The sequence below is a fragment of the Colius striatus genome, chromosome 1 (genome assembly GCF_028858725.1).
Source record: "Colius striatus isolate bColStr4 chromosome 1, bColStr4.1.hap1, whole genome shotgun sequence".
Taxonomy (NCBI): domain Eukaryota; kingdom Metazoa; phylum Chordata; class Aves; order Coliiformes; family Coliidae; genus Colius; species Colius striatus.
The window spans coordinates 134,171,812-134,195,008 of record NC_084759.1 but is presented as its reverse complement, the minus strand read 5'-3'; the positions used below and the strand labels follow the sequence as shown (position 1 = coordinate 134,195,008).

Here is a 23,197-nt window from a genome sequence, read left to right as displayed (position 1 = left end):
AGAAGAGATAGCTGTAAACAATTGTTTTCTTGATGCTATCTTAGCGACAGAAGTCATGAAAGTAACACAGATCTATTAGTTTCTGAAAACACTGAACTATAAAGAAAACTGCATATGTTTCTTGGTTTTTTATCTTTCAGCTAGCTCATGAATATCTGCTTAAAAAAACCCTAGCAAAGCCAGACCTTGCTGATTTCAAATATCAGCTCTATGACATCTGGTTCCAGCTCTATGCCAGGAAAGAAGGAGACAGGTATGTTTAACAGATAATATGATAATCTCTGTATCGTTCCTAGATACACATAAGCCTGAGTGCCATGTGTTTCCCACAGAACCGTAAGATGGCGTCATATGGCCTAAATCAGGTGTTCATTATCCCACACAGGTGATGTTTAAAGACTTACTGATCAGATGCTAACAGTACTGATCCTTGGGGTACACCACTGATGAATTGTCTCCAGATGCACTTTGTGTCCCTAATCACAGGCCTTCAACTGCAGACATTCATCTATTTTTCAGCCTACTACATCATCCACCTTTCTAGTCAGTACATCATCAGCTTGTCTATGAGTGTTGTGGGAGACAGTGTCGGAAGCATTGCTAAAATCTGCATAAGCAGCATTGATGCATCTGTGGCATTTACTATCAACCTACATCATCAAATACAAATTTAGATTTTGTGGCTAGATTTCATTGCAGGTTTTGTGCAAGGTAAGAAAAAAAACCCTGACAAATCCAGACAAAAAACCTGCTCACACATTGACCTAACCAAGCTTGTGGATCTTCTTGCCTTTTACCTCTGCTAGTTTGGAGTATTCAAAACACATAAAAGATCTATATATTATTCTTTGGTTTATTACAGACCCTATTCCTGTGGCTTTTAACATGTTTTTGTTGGAGAAACAAGGCGTGGTAAACAGATCTTAGGTTTGCACAACTAGTGTATGTAAGCAGAAGAAATACTAGCTAGCATGCCCTCCAGTCCAGCTTCTGGTTTGTTTTTTTTTGAAAAAAGCTGTTTTAAAAAATAGTGATGGTGTTGCAACACTGCTGAAACTTAACTGAGATAAATGATCATGTATGCTCCAGAGGAGAGGGGAAAGGCTGTGCTCCAGCTATAGTACACTGGCACAGCAATGATGACTGAATCTTGCAAGGCTCTCAGATATCTGGAGTCAGAAATTCTGTCTGGTCACAGCTGTGTTGAAGATTATTCTGTTGTTTTATTTATGCTTTCAGCCTGACAAAGATGACCAAGTTTTGAGCATACAGTTCAGCTGGAAGGGCTTGGTCAAGCCAATTGGAAGCAACTTATTGGTGTCAGCCCAGAGTTTGAATTTGCCATTTATACTGTCATTTTCCTGCTATCTGAAGAGTCACACGTGAAACAGTGAAGACAGAGGAATATGAGCTACAGATGGTTGCTTACCACCACGGACACCACATTGGAACAGCATATCCAGTACTACTCAGTACCAGTAGTGAAGACTAGAATTTAGAGTGATCAGCCAACAAACATCTTTTTTTTTCGAGAAGGAGGGGGACACAGGACAGAACAGCAGAGAAGGTTGATGTTTTATGCAACTCATTTAAAATAAAAATTGATGACTCATTTTTGATCTGCAATGGAACATTTAATCAACAGGGTGCCATGGCTCAGTGAATGATAAACATACTGTTATTCATATTAAGTCAAACTGAAATTGAATCAAACTTAAAATCTGCTTTCCTTCATGCATGACAGCACTGTACCTTTCAGCAGATAATGGAATTTAGGAAAAGGTCAAATTAAAGTTGATAAAAATGGTCTTCTTTTTTGTTACCTACTGCATAGTTGAAAGAGCAATAACCAAACATTGTTTACAATTTGACTTCCAGACAAAGGACTTTGGTTTGGTACAAGCAGAACTTCCTTTTTGCATTTCATAAGAAGATAAATTCAAGTGCATTTTTACAATTACAATGCCCCAGACACGCAGGAAACACATTCACATATGAGAATCAGATCAAATCAAGATTCACATCAGATCAACAGATTCATATCAGATCAACAGCAGATCTGCCACTGCATTGGCTCTGCCCAAGTTTGCTGGAAGTCACAGTCAGCTTTCTCACATACCTCTAAAAGTCCTGTGTTCCCATACATGCACTGATGCCTGCAGTTTGTGTAACCTGCATTAGAGTAAAATGAATGACACTGCAGAAACCATTGGAAACAACAGGAAGATGTCACTGGGGACATTGGTCCTAGTGGCCAAGTCCTAGCCCTGGACTTGGCCACTGATCCTGCTGCTGATAGGACATGCCTACCCCTCTTCTTCCACAATGTGAACAATAACCCAGTGAGAGGAAGCAGATGCTGAAACCCTTGGAGACTGTGAGAAGTATTGGCTACATATACATATCCCACAAGTATTTCTTCAGCAAAACAAAGATCTTTTCTCATACTGGTAATGTGACTGCATTTCATTATTTCTTTTTCAGAAAAGGACAAAAAAAGTCAGTCTGTCACTGTTGAATGGAAAATTCTAGACAAGATCAGTTGTAGTACAGTACCTTTGGAAAGCAAGAAAAACTTTACACTGAGCCACACAGGGATTTAAAAAGTTTTCCTTTTCTTCAAACAATTGACACATATTCAGAAGAATCAGAAAGAAGAATCTTTATCGCCCAGAGAACATGGTCCTAAGCTCCTCTGAACAGTGTTCAACACCATGGGCTTGCATTTATTTACACATTTAGAATCATTACAGAGAGAAAGCCAAGGGTTCCTACAGCAGCTGGAACTACACCAGAGGCTTTTCAGGCCTTGCTCACTGAGGGAGAGAGCAGCAAGAGAGGAGCAACTGATGAACAAGTTCACTCTTCCCTGCAGCATCCAGGGTTACTGAAGAACAAGAGTCCAAACTCAGGTCTGGCGGTACTTTGAAAGCGTGGAGGATCTGAGACAGGTATCAGAAATGCTGCAAAATCACTGAGCTGTCACATGGGTCACATTGTATGCCCTGACTTCTCTTTGTAGTCATTCTTCATCCTTGTGTATGTGGCAGGGCAGAACTGAGAATACAGCTGAGCCAGCAAAGCCTGGGATGTGATCTCTAGCCTTGTGCCGTGGCTCAGTTTGTTCCACACGTGCACCGCATATGTGTTCTTAAGAAGCTTCTGAAGCTCCAAGGAGCTGATGGCTTCAAATAGCTTCTTCCAGTCCTCCCAGGGAACAGGATACATGGCTTCTGGGGCAAGAGCACTCACGCCTTTGCAGTTCATACCGTTCTGGATCTCACTGATGGAGCACCACTTCTTGAAGACACGTGTTAGCAGCTGTGGGCCCTGATGTGCCCAGATCCAGCCATTGTAATTATCCACAAAGTCCTGTAAGCAAAGCTCCATGAACTCATGTTTGGGTTCAAAGGACAGAAAGGCCCCGTTCAGTACATTCTGAGATTGCATACCGAGTGCATTGGTGAGGTTCTTTAAGTTCTTAAGTACAATAAAGTCTGTGTCCAGATAGATGCCACCAAATTTCCACATTATGGCAATTCTGCAGGCATCAGAGAGGACAGGTAAGAAATAAGGCTCCCAGCGCTGCTGAGCCTGCAAGAACCACTTTGCCAGAGGTGTTCCAGAGAAAAGCTCTGTCAGGTTGAGTGTCTGGAATTCTACATTAGGGAAGCAGTTCAGCAAAAAGAATGCCCAGTGGTTGGGTAACGAGGCATTCCCATTTGCCAAGCCTTTCATGAGCACCACAATCCTTGTCTCTGGGTGCATCCTGGCTGCTGACTCCACAGAGCACATGAACAAGTAACTGGGGTTAGTTCTCTCTGATGTCTCCACAAAAAACACATCCCCTGAGGAAGGGGGAGTCCCACCAGCAGTGGCATGGGCGAGGTGTGGCAAAAGCTGAGCACACCTGTTTTGTCTAGGCAAGCTGTAGAGCTGGCCCTCAATGTCTTGCCCAGTTTTCCAGTAGAACAGGACAGAGATAATGGACACAAATGAAATGGTGAGGATAAACAGAACTCTGATCTTGTGGCTCATCACTGCTGTGGTCAGTTTTGGCAGGCAGTTGGACATCCTTGTCAATCTTGCTTCATCAGAGCACGCTCTCTCAAGACAACTGTTGTGATCTGAAGAGAAAGAAAGAAGGAAAAGACACTGACAGGCAAGGCACCAGGCCACAAGTCTTGTGACAGTTCTACAGCAGAGCGGAGCTCTCCTTCCTTTACCTCAGGGCAGCATGCTTAAATTGTGCCTTTTGGTCACTTCTGAAACAGTCTCCTGGCTTCTCCGTATTGTCACAGGGACCTTAGATCCCACTTCATCTTTGGATCCCTCTCTTTCAAACACAAAATAAGGATGAGTCTCTCCTTTCAGTATATCACAAACCAAGACTGATATATCTCTGCATGTGTACTGTCCATCTAAGTTGTACTTGGTATTTGGAAGGATATACAGCATTTCACACACAAATGACTTACCTTTATGGTAGTGCACAACAAACTTTGGGAACAGCATTAGAGACCTTATATGTCATCTTCCAGAATTTCAGGTCATTCTGGAGATGAGCTATATATGCAAAAATCCCTGGGACAAGGAAATAGTAATTGCCTTTATGAATGTTCCTGGAGCACTGTCAACAGACATTGTGTGAAATTGCTGCCTTGATGATAGCTTTTTCTCATAATGAGAGGTTTTTCTTCTGATGTACAACGTGTCCTTCCCCAAAACCAAACACAATATTAAAACCCCAATGCTATTATCAGTTCCAATCAAGAAGGCCTCAGTCTCATGGACTGCTGAACGGGCAGTTGCTGCCTTTCAAAATCAAACACCTGCCCCTACAGAGAGCCTAGCTCATTTTTCATGGCATTGTATCATAGCAGAATGGAGGGATGTGAAAGGTGAATTGATACAAACAGCTTTGGAGACAGATACAGATGATAAGGACAAGAATTCCCTAGGTAAAAAGAGTCTCAAGGCTGCTTCTCAACCCTGCTCCCTTGCTAAGTTCTCACTTCTACCACCTCTGGTAGATGATGCTGCCTCACTCAACTGTCACCAACCCAGGATACAGAGGCCATGGTGACTGTAATCTCCTAGTGGTATCACCTTAGTGATGGATAGGCCATCTCCCCTCCACCCCAACCTTACTTCTTTTCTTCATCCTGCAAAAGGAAGAGATGGAGAGGAATATATAATTAACAAGGCAGCAACAAGAAGTGAAGCAATTCTAACTATGTTATCAGCATTAGCATCACCATTTCTGCCTTTGCCTTTCCTAAAGTGAGGGACAGCAGAACCAGCACCTCTTTGGTCCACTACTGTGACCACAAAGGTCAATAAGCAAAAGCATATGAAGAAGCAGTAAGGAGAATTGTGGCAGTTAGGAAACAGCCTCAAGTTGCAACAGGGAACGTTTAGATTGGATTTTAGGAAAAATATATTGACTAAAAGGGTTATCGGGCATTGGAATGCCCAGGAAGCTAGTGGAGTCAACATCTCTGGAGACATTTGAAAGGCATGTAGACAAGGTGCTGAGTAACATGATTGAGTAGTGGGCTTGGCAGTTTGGGTTAACAGTTGAACCCAGTGATCTTAAGGGTCTTTTCCAACCTAAATGATTCTATAATGCTATGATCTCTCCTGCCTCCCTCTGCTCCAGCTTCAAATGCAAACCACCGTATTCCACAACACAGAGATTCAGGAAACAGCAAAAGCGTTAAGCTGTAACCAAACAGGCAGGAAACAGGACAAAGAACCCAGATGGCACACCCCCATTTGTCAGTCACCACTGGTTACTGACAATAGGTCATATAATAATCCCTCCTTGTAGCCATAAAATGACTTGGAACCTGCACTGGGAGGTTTCCACATCTAACAGCACAGAGCCACCGCTCCCCACAGGACACTGGGGCTTTGGGGACAGAGGAGAGGCAGCTGATATTTGTGATGCAGAGCTCACAAATCCTGAGCTCTGCATTCCCAGAACATTGTCTTCTCCTGCACGGAAATGACAGCATGTGCTGTGGGTATTACAGGAAGGACAAAATACCCCACTCATCTACTTACATACCTGTTTCCCCCTCCCTCCATACACCAGCTGGCTGAATCCTGTAAATCATTTTTAGCCTGGTAAACTGTAGAAGAGAAAGAACGGACAGGCTTGAAGTGACCGAGCTTTTGCTGTAGAGAAGGCAGGAAATCACCTCTTTAATCTAACGGTGAGCAAGCTTCAAGGCTAGATGCATATTTTTAGTAAGAGGAGCAACTTCTACAACAATTGCACTTCTATAAATTTAGAAATACATTTCTGCTTTTGTAGCGGGTAAGAGGACATTTTAGACGCCGCATTAGCCAATCCACTTATTTCACAAAACAAACACTGGAAATCTGTCTCTACCTTCCTCTGAAATTGCCAGTGCGTTTGCACAGAAACTGCAAATGCTACTCACCTGTCCCTGTTTTCAAGACACCACAGAAGTCACCGCTCAGCTGGACAAGGTTTTCGAGAGGTTACTGCCTCTGAGAGCGCCTGTAACTATGGTCTGGCACTTCCTTTTTCTGAAAAGTAATCATGAAAGATGGAGTCTGTACACATGGAGAAAACATGCAGATCAAGGAGGATGTGACATCATATGTTCAGCTAATACAGTGGCTGATACAAGGGTCATGCAGCTGTGCTGCAAAGAACCCAATGAATTAGGAAAAATCAGAACGGAAAAAAAAAAAGGAAGTTGAACTACCATTGTTGCCACACGTTCAGGTTTATACTGTGGCAGCAAACTATTTTGCTGTTTTCTACTCCTTTGCTAAGAACTCCCACTGCTCATGCTGCTTGGGTGACTGCCATGAGAACTCAGCTGAGAGTTTCATAGAGCTGCCTCCTCCCAACTCAGGACCTGGGCTCTCAATACTCCTTTGAACATACCCTCTTTCAAATAATTAATTTACTCATCCATTTGAGAATACTGCCTCTTATGCCAGAGATTTCGTTGAAGGATCTTGATAAATTCAGATGTCCTTCATTTCATGACAGCGTTCATTCATGTCCCTGAGCTCAATGGCAGCTGACCTTCCCTTACAGAAGACATGTTCAAACATTCATAAAATACCACCTTTATCCGTGCAACCACGATAGTTTAGGGTTTAGTGCAGTTCCTGTGTCTAACATAAGGCCTGTTGTTCTGTACCTTCCCAGACCCCTCTCCCCTCCTCAAATCCTTTAAGCACTGCAGAACCACAGATGGACTCCTAAAGATGCCAATGCTGGGGAAGCTCTGTGGAAAGCACATTAAGCTATTCCCAGCCATTCCCACCGATGGAGATCCCCAGACCCCAGGTCATCACAACCCATCTAGTCACAGAATCACAGAAGGGTTGGGGTTGGAAAGCACCTCTGCAGATCATTTGTCCAGCGCCCTGCCCAGGGCAGAATCACTGACAGCACATGGCTCGGGATCGTGTCCTCTTTCTTGGCTTCTCACCTTGCCCAAGGACAGAGGCTCCACAAGCTCTCTAGACAACCTCTTCCAGTGTTTTACCATCATTTCTTTCATTCTCATTTCCCCACATTTCAATTCCTGCACGCAGTGTCTCACCCTGTCCCTGGATTGCAAAGAGAGTTGAGCTTGTCCTCTTTACCCGACCCATCTCCAATCAGCTATTTATCCACTTAGACAAGATAGCCCCCAAGCCTTCCCTTCTCCAAGACAAATGACAAGATCTCTCCAGCCTCTCTTCATATGGCACGTGCTCCAGTCCCTTTCTCATCTCAGTGGCCCTTTGTGCTTTTACTCCACTATATCCATAACTTGCTTCTACTGCAGAGCCCAGACCCAGCACTCCAGAGATATCTTGCCACTGCTGAGTAGCAGGGAAGGATTGCTTTCCTTGACCTTGCAGGCAATGCTCTACATAATGCAGCCCAGCAGGCTGCTGGCACATTGCTGATTCTTGCTCAACTTCTTGTCCACAAGTCCATCAGGTCCCTTTCTGTCAAGATTAATCTTTACCACTGCTTTGGCTCTGCTCAAGTTTGCTAGAATTCACAGTCAGCGCTCTCTCTCACCTACCTCTAAAGTCCTTGGTACAGGAACCTGTATTCCCATATAGGCACCAATGCCTGCAGTCAATTATCTGCTCATGTAGCCTGCATTAGGGTGCGATGAATGACCCTGCATCATCCATTGTGTAGATCCCCAGTGATAAGAGGAAGATGTCACTGGGGACATTGGTCCTTGTCCTGGACTCAGGCATTGATCCTTCTGCTGATATGATATGATATGTCTGCCACTCTTCTTCCACAATGAGAACACTACTCCAGTGAGAGGAAGACAATGCTTCTTACAGGAACGCAGAAATAGGCAGGTGCTGAGACCCTCAGAGAGTGTGACAAGTACTGGCTACATTTGCAGATCTCACAAAAATTTCTTCAATGGACCAAGGAACCTGCAAATGCATATTTTCTGACACAACATGATTTGCAAAATACTGCCTGTTATCTTCTTCTCCTTACTCATTACAGTTAAAAGCATAGCTAGCTGATTCAGTGCTGGAAATACACAAGGAGAAACAAACAAATCAAACCCCAGTCTAAACCTAAAATGTAAAATATAGAGAGATGCCTTACTGCATGAGGTAAAGGCTGATGTTTAAATGATAGCAAGTTTCTCTTGTTCCAACCACTAAAAGGATCAAACATAGTGCAAACAAAACAGGCTGCTGTCATGAATCATCTTGGAACTCCACCATACAAGGAATTAACCAATCTGATGCTGCTGGATCAGCGCACATGCTCACATCTACTCTTGCTGTCCCTAAAGGGACTGGAGCACCCTGAGTCGAGCAAAGAGGCATGTCTTGAAGACCTCCAAGGAAGGAGACTCCACAACCCCTCTGGGCAGCCTGTTCCACTGCTCCCTCACCTGCACAGTGAAATAGTTTTTTCTTATGTTTAAGTGGAACTTTTTTGTGTTGGAACATGTTGGGCTTCATCCCATTACCCCTTGTAATCCAACCCACACTGCTTGAGTATTCTAATGAAGATATTATGGGAGACAGTGTCAAAAGCCTCGCTGAAGTCAAGTTAAATGACATCCGCTTCTCTCCCGTCATCTAGCCAGCCGGTTATGCACTCATAGAAGGCTATCAGGTTGGTCAAACAGGTTTTCCCCTTGGTGAAGCCATGTTGATTCCACCTGATAACCATCTTTCCCTTCATATGTTCAGTGACAACATTCAGGATGAGTTGTTCCATCACTTTTCCAGGGATGGAGTTGAGGCTGACCAGCCTGTAGTTTCCTAGGTTGTCCTTCCTGCCCTTTTTGAAGATTGTAGTGACACTGGCCTTTCTCCAGTCCTCAGGCACCTCCCCTGTCCTCCATGATTGTTCAAAAATGATGGAGAGAGGCTTGGCAATCACATCAACCAGCTCCCTCAGCACTCTAGGATGCATCCCATCAGGACCCATTGACTTATGAGCCTTAAGTTTGGCCAACAAGTCTTTAACCTCTTCCACCCAGGGCAAGTCCTCTGCTGTCCTGGCCATCCTGTTATCCTTACTGGACTGGGCTTCCTGAAGGCTGGCCTTGGCTGTAAAGACTGAAGCAAAGAAGGCATTCAGTACTTCGGCCTTCTCTGCATCCTCAGACACCAGAGCACCCTCAGTGTTTAGCAGAGGGCCCACATTGCCCCTCGTCATCCTTCTGCTGCTGATGTACTTGAAAAATGCCTTATTACTGTCTTTAACATCCCTGTCTAAATTTAATTCTAGAAGTGCTCTAGCCTTCCTAGTTGCACCCCTGCATGCCCTAGCAATGTTCCTATACTCTTCCCAAGAAGCCAGCCCCTGTTTCTACCTCTCATAGATGGCTGCTTTCTGCCTGAGTTATCCCAGCAGATCCTTGCTCATCCATGGAGACCTCCTACCATCCTTTTCCTCCTTTTTTGCACATTGGGACACACTGATCCTGGGCTTGGAGGAAGTGGTACTTGAAGATTGACCAGCTCTCATGGGCACTTCTGTCTTCTAGAATCATATCCCATGAGATTTGTCCAGGTAGATCTTTTAAGAGGCCGAAGTCGGCTCGCCGGAAATCCCTGGTCACAGTCCTGCTTCATGTCCTGCCTCTTCTACACAGGATCTTGAACTCTACCATCTCATGGTCGGTGCAGTCGAGGTTGCCTCCAACCTTCACATCCCCAACCAGGCCCTTCTTATTCGTCAGTACCAGGTCCAGTAGCACACCTCTCCTCATTGGTTCCTCGATCATCTGCGATAGGAAGTTGTCGTCAACAATCTGTAGGAACCTCCTGGACTGCGTGTGCTTGGCTGTGTGGCTATCCCAGCAAATATCAGGGTGATTGAAGTCCCCCATGAGGACCAGAGACTGTGATCATGAGGCAGCTCTCAGCTGTACGTAGAAGGCCTCATCCATTTCCTCCTCCTGATCAGGTGGCCTGTAGCAAACTCCTACAACAGTATCACCTGCCTTGCCTTGCCCATTAATTTTTACCCATAAGCACTCTACCCACTCCTCATCCCCACCCAGGCATAATTCAGTACACATTAATTGCTCCCTCACATGGAGAACAACTCTACCTCCACACCTTGTCAGTCTGTCTTTCCTGAACAATACATAACCCTCCATGTCTGTGCTCCAGTCATGGCAGCTGTCCCACCACGTCTCTGTGACCGCAATGAGGTTGTAGCCCCACATCCGCACCCACATCTCCAGTTCCTCCTGCTTATTCCCCAGGCTGCGTGCATTGGTGTAGAGGCAGTGCAGGGGCTTACTCAAATACACAAGTTTCCCTGGACAGATGCAGGAGGTTCCTCCCCCATTTGGCTCTTCCTCAGGGTGGTCAGCCTTCCATAGTGTTGTATCTTAAACTGAGCAAGTTGCTTTGATGGTTCATTTCATGGCCAACATTTTAAAACAATGGCTGTGTCCTCTCATGACCAATTCAACTATAATTTTTGCAGTTCTGTGCATCAAAAATAGCTTTCTGAGTTTAAGGAACGCACCACTGGGGAAGCAAGGGAGAGAGCTGCACCTCTTAGCATGGGATCCAGTGATAGAGACATCAAGACTGGGGCTGGGCTGGAGAATCTGGTACAGATGAGATGAGACAGAATATGTAATGAACATGACATATATCACACTATCCAAAATCTAGCTTCACAAGGTAAAGCAAAGTACACTGTGATATATCTTCCCTTCTTTCTTTGTAGTGCAACTTCAACCAGCTTGTACCATTAAACTATTGAAAAGCTACTTTTACGGTACATCAAGCTGGAACACAGCAACATATCTGATCAGTCTTGGAGGAAGGGATTGCACCAGTCCCAGTTGTCTTTAGGAGTACTCTTGAGTTTAGTGATGTCCTTTCAAGTAAGCATGTGGACATATAAACAGAGAAACACTGCAGACAGTGTGCAAATTTACTAGAAATTCAGAAACAAAAAAGAGAGAAAAAAAATCTGGCAAGGTGATGCTGCATACCCAGGTAGCTGCTAGGGGTCTTGAGCAATACCACCGATCACAAGTAGCCTGACTGGAGTATTTTGGGGACCCACCAGAAAACAGCTGAAGATCTCTATTTTCTCCAGATTTAAAATACCAGCAAATGTAGAAGATGTGAGGTTTGACAACATCCACATTCAGTGGGTGACTAATCAGCACGTTAGACACAGAAAAGACCGGTGCCAGATAGCGATTGCCTTTGCATTTAGGAATTAGCATTTAGCATTTTAGCAACAGCTCTGGAGCGCCTCCTTCCGACTCTAAGGAGAATGGCAGACCAGGCATGCGCAAACAATTGAGGTGGGGCAAGTACTGTAATTGTAATGGATATATTAGACCAAGCCATAAGAACTGCATCTTCTGTGTTTAATCCCTGGAACAGGCTGCCCATATGGGTTGCTGAGTCTCCTTCTCTGGAGACGTTCAATCCCACCTGGATGAGTTCCTGTGTGACCTACTGTAGGAGGTCCTGCTCTGGCATCCTGGCCTGTATCAGGAACAGTGTTGTCAGCAGGAGGAGGGAGGTGATCATTCCCTGTACTTGACTTTGGTGAGGCTGCATCTTGAATACTGTGTCCAGTTTTGGACCCCTCTCTATAAGAAAGACATTGAGGTGCTGGAGAGGCTGTAGAGGTGGGCAGTCAAGCTAGGAAAGGATTTGTAGCACGTCTCCTGTGAGGAATAGCTGAGGGACCTGGGGCTGTTTAGCCTGGAGAAAAGAGGGTGCAGGGGAGACCTTATCGCTCTCTACAGCTCCCTGAAAGGAACCCGTAGCAAGGCAGGGGTCAGTCTGTTCTCCCTAGTACCAAGCAATAGAACAAGAGGAAATGGCCTCAAGTTGTGCCAGTAGAGGTTCAGGCTGGATATGAGGAGGAATTTCTTTCCTGAAAGGGTTGTCGGGCATTGGAACAGGCTGCCTAGGGAGGTGCTGGAGTCACCGTCCCTGGAGGTGTTTAAGAGATGGCTGGATGTCACACTTAGGGAAATGGTCTAGTGGTTGATAGGGCTGGGACAAAGGCTGGACTCAATGACCTTAAAGGTCTCTTCCAGCTGAAAAAAATCTATGATTCTAGGAAATCCAATGCTAGACTTGGTGTATTGTATTGTTTGTCTGCTTCTGAAAAACTTCCATTTTGAATATGTACAGATACAGCAGGGATTGATGGGCTGACATGCAAAGGCACTTAGTAGTAGTTACAAGGCTAACATACCATCAGAGATCTGTGTCCTTTTATGATAAGGCTGTTTGCACCTTTAGCTTAATGTTTAGTAGCAAGGCAAGGCATGCCATACTATGCCAGGAGCAGGCAGAGCAAATGTGCTTGTTAGTGACAGCAGCACAGACAAAGCTCTGCTCACAAGCATGCAGCAGGAATTCAAGGAAAAAGGAATACCCTGGCACCAGCTGGAGATTGGGCTGTTATGAGCTGCCTCACAAGGCTAAGACAGCAAGTCAGAGCTCAATTTCAGACTCACCCTGGAGCCCCTTGCTATTTTCTTACCCTTCTGGATTTCTGGGACTGATTGGGGTGGCTAAAAATGGACCAAAATGATAGATTGGTAGTTTAAGTCTAATCTCTTTGGTTGTGAGCAATAATTTTCACCTGGGCTTTAAAATTTCCTAGGAACCATTTCGAGCTTGCGTTTGGGTGATGGTCCAGCTGAAGTCATAGTGGTCCAAGCCCTGAAATGGCACAAGAGTTAACCCAGAACTCCATGTTAACCATTAGGTGCTGTGCTCCTCACTTCCCAGGTAGAAAGAGGCTGTGTAGTTTATGCAGGCTGAGCCAGTGCCCTTGTCCTTAACTTCAGAGTTGCCCATTCTAGTTTTTAATCTCAGCCTGAGCCCTGGTAATAGCAGGTTCTTTCTGCACCATATGGCTGGAAAAAGCAATTCCCAGCATCAGAAACAGTAGTGCACTGACTTGTGTCTTGGTGAGCAAGACACAACACGGGGCTAGACTACATGATCTCTAAAGGTCCCTTCACACCCCTACCATTCTCTGGTTCTGTAACTCAGGAATCACATAGTAAGGAAGGGATGGCAGGATCACATCAGAGAGTGAAAGATGAAGCAGGGAACACACTTCGCTCCAGCAAATGATCCCACAATGAAATGACCATAAAGCAACATGCCAATGGATGACTCAACTGAGCAACTTGTTCATAAAGGGACTGCTGCATAGAGTCCTCTGGCCAAAAGGTCCAGGCCCGCTTGCAGCTTACATCATACTCTGTAGTACTGGAAGGTGAAAATTGACATGCCCATCAAGTAGCAGTTTGGAAAGGAATGGGGAAAAGGTCTGCAGGAAACAATCTCTCATGGCTAAAATAATCTAAAACATATTCTGGTGTGCACTAGCTGCTTTCACTGAAAAGACTTCATGTACACAAGGATAATATAAGGCAAATAGGCTACATTTCACTCAACAATTGACATTGGTACAGGTACACAGATTTTTGCCTCAAAGTAATACTCTTTAAAAAAAAAAAAGGACAGAAGAAAAAAAATAAATGTGAAAAAAACAAGAGAGAAAAAATTAAAAATCAAAAGTAAAGCCATAAATCAATCAGAATTTCTCACAGCTGAACCACAGGACTTGAGACAGACTTTAAGATAAATAGTATTTCCCTATAATGCAGATAGGGGTCAGAGATTCCCAAGAGATCAGAGTTGTCTGGCCAAGGGCTGCTCATAGCACAGGGACTATCCCCAGCCAGCAAAAAACCAACCAAGGAAATAACCTCTAATCACACACCCAAGAAGCTGCCTAAATCTCAGCAGCACCATCCTGTAAGTGGAAGGGGCAGGATTTGGTCACATTCATGTAACAGAGTGAGATTGCTCTTGTCAATACAGCTCTAGCTGTGCTCTCTAAGCACCACAGCAAAGGACTGGGCAGGTGGGAGGAGGGAGGGAAACTAGCCCACGTGAGCAAGAGATCTCCCAGAGAGGGGTTTTTTTTGGCCCCGGCCCAGAAACACAGGGAACAAGGCACAGCCCAACAAAATGCACACGGTTGTCCCAACAGTGCCCAGAAGGGGGGCCCAGCCCCTGCTGCATAGAGCCTTCTGGAAGGTTCCGTCACCAACCCTCAGATGCTGCCCCAGTCCAGCACTGCCCCTGCACAAGGCCCTGGTCCAGGGCCGCTGTGGCTTGGGAGGCAGGAGGAGGGACAGCCAGGCTCGATCCACTTTACCTGGTCTAGGAAGCTGAGCAGAAGAAGCTTGAGGAGAGACTGGCAAAGTCCTCAATGGGAGAAGGTGGCAGCCACCTTCCACAGATCTCTGCTGCCACACAGGTGCCACCTCAATGCCCCTCCCACCGGTAGCAACCGCTGAGGAGAGGCAGCAGGCCCTGACACTCTGTCCCAGGGGTTAATTTTCACCGGCCACTGCCAGGGCCGTGGCTATGGCCAGACTATGGACACCACACTGATGTCACGCTCCATAGGTGCTGCTGTGGGGACTGGCAGCTGTTCAGCTGTGGCTGTTCTGTCAGGACTGAGGATCAGGCACTGGGCGTGAGACATGGTACCGCGCACCGTTGCCTTGGCCAGTCCTTTGCTGCTGTTACGCTGTGTCTTCTCTCTTTGCGTTCTCCTATTACACTGTCCTCCTTCTCTCAGCACACCAGGGTTCACCACTTCCTTCCACTTCTCCTCCCCATTCCCACCTAGAGAGGGAGGTGTAGGTGAGCAGCTGCGGGGCACTTGGCTACTGGCTGGGCTTCAACCACAGCACTCTCCCTTCTAGCACCTCAGCTGAACCCTGCTGACAGTCCCTTCCCTGCTCTCTGGAGCATATCCCCTTCCTCCTCACCCTCCTCCTCCCCATGACAGCCCTGGCTGGCCATGGCCTGCTCACAGGCTCCGCCTCAGCCAGGCCAGCTGCAGGAGCCCACCAGCCCATGGGTAGGACGGTTTTGCCTTTTCCTGCTTTCTCTTTGGCTGTGGCTGCCATGGCTGTGATGACTTATCTCCCTCATGCTTCATGTTGTGCCACCCAAAAGACTACAGCTGTACCACAGGAAAGGATATAGAAAATCAAGATTAGGCTTCTTATCCACTTTCTACAAAGAGCACCAGCCTGAGGCCCTCCAGCCTCCTCTTGCTTCTCAAAAAAGCCTTCCATATTCCTGTGGGGCTGCTGACCAGAAGCAGAGGCGATGCCTTTTTTCCCTTCTTGAAAAAGAAGTAGCACCAGTTGCACAGCCAGACGTTGCAATCTAACAACCGTCTCACATAGCAGTTATACTTGGATTCGTGCAATGCCCAAACAAGGTATTTCCTTCCATTGTGCTTTGTTTTCTGTAGATGAAAAATGAACATAAAGATGGTGGAGGCTTCGTCTTCTCACCTACTAACACCACCAATCAGTTGCAGAGCTTGTTGTGAAGGAGTAGCATGCGCAGTGAGCCGCTGAACAGAGGAAAGAAAGGCACAGAGGGAAGCAGCACCCAGGAGGAAGGCTCCATGTCTGCTACAGGGGATGGACACGGGAGATGCACCTGACTAAAATGGTTACCCAAGCCAAAATGTGTTATGTTCATATGCTGCTGATGGGCTTTTTTTAATCAGGAACCATTCCCACCAGTTATGCTCTCCAGAATTCTGTCAACGGTACAACAAAATGCAAAGTGAGCTCACAGAGTAGCTTTTTGCAGAGAGAATAAAGAATGGTTGTTAAAATAAAAAGAAAAAAGTTACATCTGGAAAGCTACCAGTTCCTGCTGACATTCAGCACTGTGACGCATCTGTGTGCTGATGTTGGTCCTACTAGGCTGGCAGTATCTGTGCTCTCTGTGGGAGCAGAGCTGCCCCCAGGTATAGCTGCCAAGTGCAGTGAGAGTTCTATGTCAGGAACAGAGAGAAAGAAATTCTGACATCCATCAAGGTATCATACCTGTAGTGTACGAGTACCTACTGAACAATTTAGTCATGAAAAGTGTGATTCTAGAGGCGGGAAAAGGGCTGGTGTAAATGCCATCTGAGCTGCATTACTGGGGGGTTGCATGTTATTTTACCTATGAAACAGTAAGGGACAATTAAACCACAAGGACGTGCAATATAATCACTGACAGCCACCACCTGTTTTACTACCAGTGCTATCTTAAATATGTTCCTCAGGTGCTGTAAACATGCCGTTTAGACAAAGACACTTCCGCCTTCAAGCCGTGGCTTGACAGGAGAGTTTTGTTATCGATACTTTCAGCATTTCCCACGCTGGTAACTCAATTGCTCGTGGCTACTTCTTTTTCCAAAGAGGAACAGAAAAGTCAGTCTCTCACTGTAGAACACTACACAAGATCAGTTGTAATACTGTACCTTTGGAAAGCAAGAAAAACTTTACACTGAGCCACACAGGGATTTAAAAGGTTTTCCTTTTCTTCAAACAATTGACACATATTCAGAAGAACCAGAAAGAAGAATCTTTACCACCCAGGGAACATGGTCCTAAGCTCCTCTGAACCGTGTTCAACAGTATGGGCTGGCATTTATTTACAGATTCAGAACCATTACAGAGGAAAGCCAAGGGTTCCTACAGCAGCTGGAACTACACCAGAGGCTTTTCAGGCCTTGCTCACTGAGGGAGAGAGCAGCAAGAGAGGAGCAACTGATGAACAAGTTCACTCTTCCCTGCAGCATCCAGGGCTACTGAAGAACAAGAGTCCAAACTCAGGTCCGGCGGTACTTTGAAAGCGTGGAGGATCTGAGACAGGTATCAGAACTGCTACAAAATCACTGAACTGTCACACAGAATATCTGCTCTGTGGGCTAGAAACCAACTCTGTAAAAGGTAAAAGGCAGCCAGTTTCCTTCAGCTTCAGGAACTTCCCTGCAGCCAAGGGCCCACGGGTCACATTGCATGCCCCGACTGCTCTTTGAAATCATTCTTCATCCTTGTGTATGTGGCAGGGCAGAACTGAGAATACAGCTGAGCCAGCAAAGCCTGGGATGTGATCTCTAGCCTTGTGCCGTGGCTCAGTTTGTTCCACACGTGCACTGCATACGTGTTCTTAAGAAGCTTCTGAAGCTCCAAGGAGCTGATGGTTTCAAATAGCTTCTTCCAGTTCCGCCAGGGAACAGGATACATGGCTTCTGGGGCAAGAGCACTCACGCCTTTGCAGTTCATACCGTTCTGGATCTCACTGATGGAGCACCACTTCTTGAAGACACGTGTTAGCAGCAGTGGGCCCTGATGTGCCCATATCCAGCCTTTGTAGTTATCTGCAAAGTCCTGTAAGCAAAGCTCCATGAACTCATGTTTGGGTTCGAAGGACAGAAAGGCCCCATTCAGTTCATTCTGAGACTGGATACCGAGTGCGTTGGTGAGGTTCTTTAAGTTCTTAAGTACAATAAAGTCTGTGTCCAGATAGATGCCACCAAATTTCCACATTATGGTAATTCTGCAGGCATCAGAAAGATGAGCTAAGAAATAAGGCCCTGGGCGCTGCTGAGTCTGAAAGTACCACTTAGCCAGAGGTGTTCTAGAGAAAAGCTCTGTCAGGTTGAGTGTCTGGAATTCCACATTAGGCAAGCTGCTCAGTAATGAGAATGCCCAGTGTTTGGGTAACGAGGCATTCCCATTTGCCAAGCCTTTCATGAGCACCACAATCCTTGTCCCTGGGTGCATCCTGGCTGCTGACTCCACAGAGCACGTGAACAGGTAACTGGGGTTAGTTCTCTCTGACGTCTCCACAAAAAACACATCCCCTGGGGAAAGGGAAGGCCCACCGGCAGTGGCGTGGGGAAGGTGAAGTAAAAGCTGAGCAGACCCGTTTTGACTAGGCAAGCTGTAGACCTGTCCTTTAGTATCCTGCCCTGTTCTCCAGTAGAACATGACAGAGACAATGGACACAAACAGAATGGTGAGGACAAACAGAGTTTTCAGTCTCTGGCTGAGCTCCAGTGTAGTTCGTTTGGGCAGGCAGTTGGACATCACTGCCAGTCCTGCTCCTGTCGGAGCCTGCTGCGATCTGAAGAGGAGGAAAGAAAGAAAAGACACTGACAGGCAAGGCACCAGGCCACAAGCCTTGTGACAGTCCTGCGCCACAGCAGGGCTCTCCTTCCTTTACCTCAGGGCAGCATGCTTAAATTATGCCCTTTGGTCACTTCTGAAACAGTCTCCTGGCTCCTCTGTATTGTCTTCCTACTGAGGAGGAAGCAGGGAGAAGGATGTGGCACTTCTCCTGTCTCCTTCTGCTCCAGCTCCAAATCCAAACCCCCATGTTCCACAACACAGAGATTCAGGAAACAGCAAAAGCTTTAAGCTGTAACCAGACAGGGAAAAAGGCAGAGAAACCAGTTGGCACACCTCATTTGTCAGCCACCGGTGATCACTGCCAATGGGTCATATAATAATCCCTCCTTGTAGCCAGAAAATTACTTGGAACCTGCACTGGGAGGTTTCCGCATCTAACATCACAGAGCCACCGCTCCCCACAGGACACTGGGGCTCTGGGGACAGAGGAGAGGTAGCCAATACACAAATCCTCAGCTCTGCATTCCCAGAACATTGTCTTCTCCTGCACAGAAATGACAGCATGTGCTGTGGGTATTACAGGCAGGACTAAATACCCCACTCATCTAGTTACATACCTATTTCCCCCTCCCTCCACACCCCAGCTGGCTGAATCCTGTAAATCATTTTTAGTCTGGTAAGCTGTAGAAGACAAAGCACAGACAGGCTCCAGGGGACAGAGTTCATTCTTGCACGTAACAGGCACGGAAATCTGGCTCTCTACCTTCCTCTGAAACCACAAACGCTACTCACCTGTCCCGGTTTTTAAGACACCACAGAAACCGCTGCTCAGCTGGATGAGATTTCAAGAGCTTACTGCCTCTCTCACAGGCATCTCTAACTCTATGGCCTGGCACTTCCTTCTACTGGGCAGAAATGGTTGGAATCATGACACATGGAGATAATATGCAAATCAGGGAGGATGTGACACCATACAGGCAGCCAATACAGTGTCTGAAAGAAGCGTCACACAGCTGGCGAATCACGTGTCTGCTGTGAAAAACCCGTCTCATTAGGAACAAATCAGAAAAAAAAATAAGGAAAAAATATAGAATGAAAAGAAAAACCCTTTTCACTACACTTTAAGCTTTAAGCTTGAGTTCCTCCTTGTCCATGAGTTCAATGGCAGCTACTCCCAGCCCTTTCATTGATGAAGCGCCTCAGGTCACAACCTATCTAGTCACAGAATCACAGAAGGGATGGTGTTGGTACCTCTGCAGACCGTTTGTCCAGTGTCCCTGCTGCCAAGGACATAGTCACCGACAGCACGTTGCTCAGGATCGTATCCTCTTGGCCTCTCACCTTGCCCAAGGACAGGCTCCACAAGGTCTCTTGACATTCTCTTTCAGTGTTTCACCACTGTTTCTTTCATTCTCATTTCCCCACATTTCAATTCCTGCACACAGTGTCTCACCCTGTCCCTGGATTGCAAAGAGTTGAGCTTGTCCTCTTTAGTCGACCTATCTCCAATCAGGTATTTATCCACTTAGACAAGACAGTCCCCAAGCCTGCTCTTCTCCAAGACAAAAGATGACAAGACCTCTCCCAGCCTTTCTTCATATCGCACGTGCTTAAGTCTCAGTGGCCCTTTGTGCACTTGCTCCAATATGTCCATATCTTGCTTTCACTGTGGAGCCCAGACTCAGCAGTCCAGAGGTGTCTTGTCGCTACTGAGTATCAGGGAAGGATTGCTTTCATAGAATCATAAAATGGTAGGGATTGGAAGGGACCTTTAGAGATCACCTAGTCCAACCGCCCTGCAGAAGCAGGGTCACCTAGATCAGGTCGCATAGGAACATGTCCAGGCAGGTCTTGAAGACCTCCAAAGAGGAGACTCCACAACCCCCCTGGGCAGCCTGTTCCACTGCTCCATCACTCTCACGGTGAAATAGTTTTTTCTTATGTTTAAGTGGAACTTTTTATGTTCCACCTTCATCCCATTACCCCTTGTCCTGTTACTATCTACTATAGAAAAGAGGGATGTCACAACCTCCTGACACCCATCCTTTAGATATTTATAAATGTTCATAAGATCACTCCTCAATCTCCTCTTCTCTAGACTAAACAGCCCCAGTTCCCGCAGCCTTTCCTCGTATGAAAGACGTTCTATACCCTTGATCATCTTGGTGGCCCTGTGCTGGACTCTCTCCAGCAGTTCCATGTCCTTCTTGAGCTGAGCCCAGAACTAGACACAGGACTCCAGATGAGGCCTCACCAGGGCAGAGGAGAGAGGGAGAAGAACCTCCCTTGACCTGCTGGCCACTCTTCTTGATGCATCCCAGAATGCCATTGGCCTTCTTGGCCATGAGGGCACATGGCTGGCTCATATTTAATTTATTATCAATCAGGACTCCCAGGTCTCTCTCTGCAAAGCTGCTCTTCAGCAGTTCGATCCCCAGCCTGTACTGGTGCAAGGGGTTGTTCCTTCCAAGATGCAGGACTCTGCACTTGTCCTTGTTGAACCTCATGAGGTTCCTCTCTGCCCAACTCTCAAGCTGGTTGAGATCCCGCTGAATGGCAGCACAGCCTTCTGGGGAATCAGCCAGTCCTCCCAGTTTGGTGTCATCAGTGAACTTGCTGAGGGTATACTCTGTCCCCTCCTCCAGGTCGTTGATGAAGATGTTGAACAAGACTGGCCCCAGAATCGATCCCTGGTGAAGTCCACTGGCCACAGGCCTCCAACTCAACTCTGTGCCATTGATCACCGTCCTCTGGGCTCTGTGATTCAGCCAGCTCTCGATCCACCTCACTGTCCACTCATCCAAGCCACACTGCTTGAGCTTTCTGATGAGGATGTTGTGGAAGACAGTGTCAAAAGCCTTGCTGATGTCAAGGTATATGACATCCACTGCTCATCCCGTCATCAGACAGCCAGTTATGCACTCACTTTCCTTGACCTTGCAGGCAATGCTCTGCAGTTGGCCAACTTTGCTTCCAAGGCACACTGTTGGTTCCTGTTCAACTTGTTGTCCACAAATGCATAGTTATTCTTCACCGTTTACATCTCTCTCTGTTGAACTTCATGAGATTCTTCTTGGCTCATTTCTCTGGCTTGTTGAGGTTGCTCTAAGAGGCAGCTCAATCATCTTTTGTGTCAAGCACTCCTCCCAGTTCTGCATCAACTGCAATCTTGTTGAGGTTGCTCTCCATCTCATCATAATCATCAAGGTCATTAATAAGATGTTAAATGGTACTAGCCCCAGCACAGATCCTTTGAGCATACTACTAGTTACTACTATGTTATACTAGTTTCTCCTAATCATCTTCTTGTCCTTAATGCTTGTGATTTACTTTCAGGACTATTTGCCTTATCACCTTCCCAGGGTTCAAGTGACACTGATTGGCCTGTATTTCCTTTGATCCTGTTCCTTGCACATCTCGAAGATAAGCAAGATATGACTGACTTCTGCTTCCTTCCACTTGCCCGATTTCTTATGACCTTTCAAGCGTAATAAAGAGCCATCTCACAGCAACATCAGCCAGTGTTCATGTATACTATCCATCAGGTTCCATCATCTGTCCTGACATGCATTCCATGGACATGGTGATGTGCAAAGAGACTCCTCCCACAAGGAGGGATAACAGCACAGAGAAACATCTCAAATTTTCTCTTACCTGAAGCCAGATGCAGAAATTAATTTTGGTTGCTTCAACTGATCTCTGAACTCCCTTTCAATCTCTTACCTCCTACTGATATTCTGCCTCTCTAGCCAGTTCCCTGTTCCTTCTGCAGTTGGGAAAAAAAAAACCCAAGGTTGGTGGCTTTAATATCTTTTCGGAATTGTTTTTCAAACATTTTCTATAGTCTTACAGTATTTTCATCTTTAACTTGCCAAACCTTATGCACTTACCTGATTTTCCACTTGGACACAGATGCTACTTTTTAAAGAGTATTTTCTTTACCTCTTGTACTTCTGTCAACATACTGCAGAGCCATGGTAGCTGCAATTTGGCTCCATCACTGCAGACAAACTCAGAAGTCAAGATCTCAGCTTGGGCTGTAATGCCAAGGTGCAGATGAAGTGACTTCCTCCTGTAGTTTTCTCTTCTGGACTATGTCGATTCATCTGAGTTCTAGGCACGACTGCATGACACCAGACACCCAAGCGGCCATAAGCCATGTGTACACAAGGAATGGTCACAAATATTTGAGAGAGATGAGCCTGAATTACACATGAAAGAGCACAGTGCTGGTGTTCACAAATGGCATAGCCCAACAGAGCACATGAAAAGCTTTGTTTTTTCCTCTTTTCTCCTGCTGAGGAGAAACCAGCCCTTAGCAGATCTCACCTTCCAACATATATACAACTAAGGCAGGTAGCTGCACTGTCCTCCAATAAGAGCTCTTAATCTTCTTTGCACCACAGCCTTCCTGGACTACCCATTTTGAGAGGAGGGAGAATAAACAGGGAAAAGAGCAACAGAGAAAAAAAAAAAGCATCCCAGATTCCCCCAACACAAGAGCTCCCAGCATAGGAGAGCTCTCAAACACAGAGAAAATAATCATCATTCTATCTCCTGTAAGGAGACTAGGTCCAGGATTACCCTAGTAATCTTTCTGTGCTCCTCCTCTGTTGCACTGTCCAATTCTACATCTCTAAACTCCACCCCTGTCTTTTCTCTTTGATGTACTGCACACCTCTGTACCA

The 23,197-nt window shown here is 46.1% G+C and overlaps 2 protein-coding genes across 17 annotated transcripts in view; both read right to left on the bottom strand.

Annotated features, from left to right (window-relative positions):
* Window positions 1-1,612: 1,612 nt before the first annotated feature.
* LOC104556146 (lactosylceramide 4-alpha-galactosyltransferase) overlaps window positions 1,613-23,197 on the bottom strand; it is a 38,690-nt gene continuing 17,105 nt past the window's right edge. For 2 of the 16 annotated variants that reach the window (XM_062008257.1, XM_062008241.1), the window contains exons 2-7: window positions 22,400-22,632; window positions 22,164-22,275; window positions 8,073-8,448; window positions 6,453-6,561; window positions 6,074-6,137; window positions 1,613-4,127 (exon numbers count right to left, since the gene is read on the bottom strand). In XM_062008257.1, coding sequence (XP_061864241.1) covers window positions 2,992-4,127; window positions 6,074-6,122 — 1,185 coding nt within the window. In that variant the 5' untranslated portion in view covers window positions 6,123-6,137; window positions 6,453-6,561; window positions 8,073-8,448; window positions 22,164-22,275; window positions 22,400-22,632 and the 3' untranslated portion in view covers window positions 1,613-2,991. Of the gene's footprint in view, window positions 5,166-6,073; window positions 6,138-6,452; window positions 6,562-8,072; window positions 8,449-9,857; window positions 10,272-11,026; window positions 13,781-22,163; window positions 22,276-22,399; window positions 22,633-23,197 lie in introns of those variants that run through there. The other 14 variants (XM_062008215.1, XM_062008277.1, XM_062008268.1 and 11 more) reach the window with 13 other exon arrangements.
* LOC133626834 (lactosylceramide 4-alpha-galactosyltransferase-like) lies at window positions 13,872-22,170 on the bottom strand. Its single transcript, XM_062008384.1, has 2 exons — window positions 19,302-22,170; window positions 13,872-18,504 (listed from the first exon to the last, which is right to left on the bottom strand). Exon 2 carries the CDS (start codon window positions 18,465-18,467, stop codon window positions 17,385-17,387), a length of 1,083 nt encoding a protein of 360 aa, XP_061864368.1. The 5' UTR covers window positions 18,468-18,504; window positions 19,302-22,170; the 3' UTR covers window positions 13,872-17,384.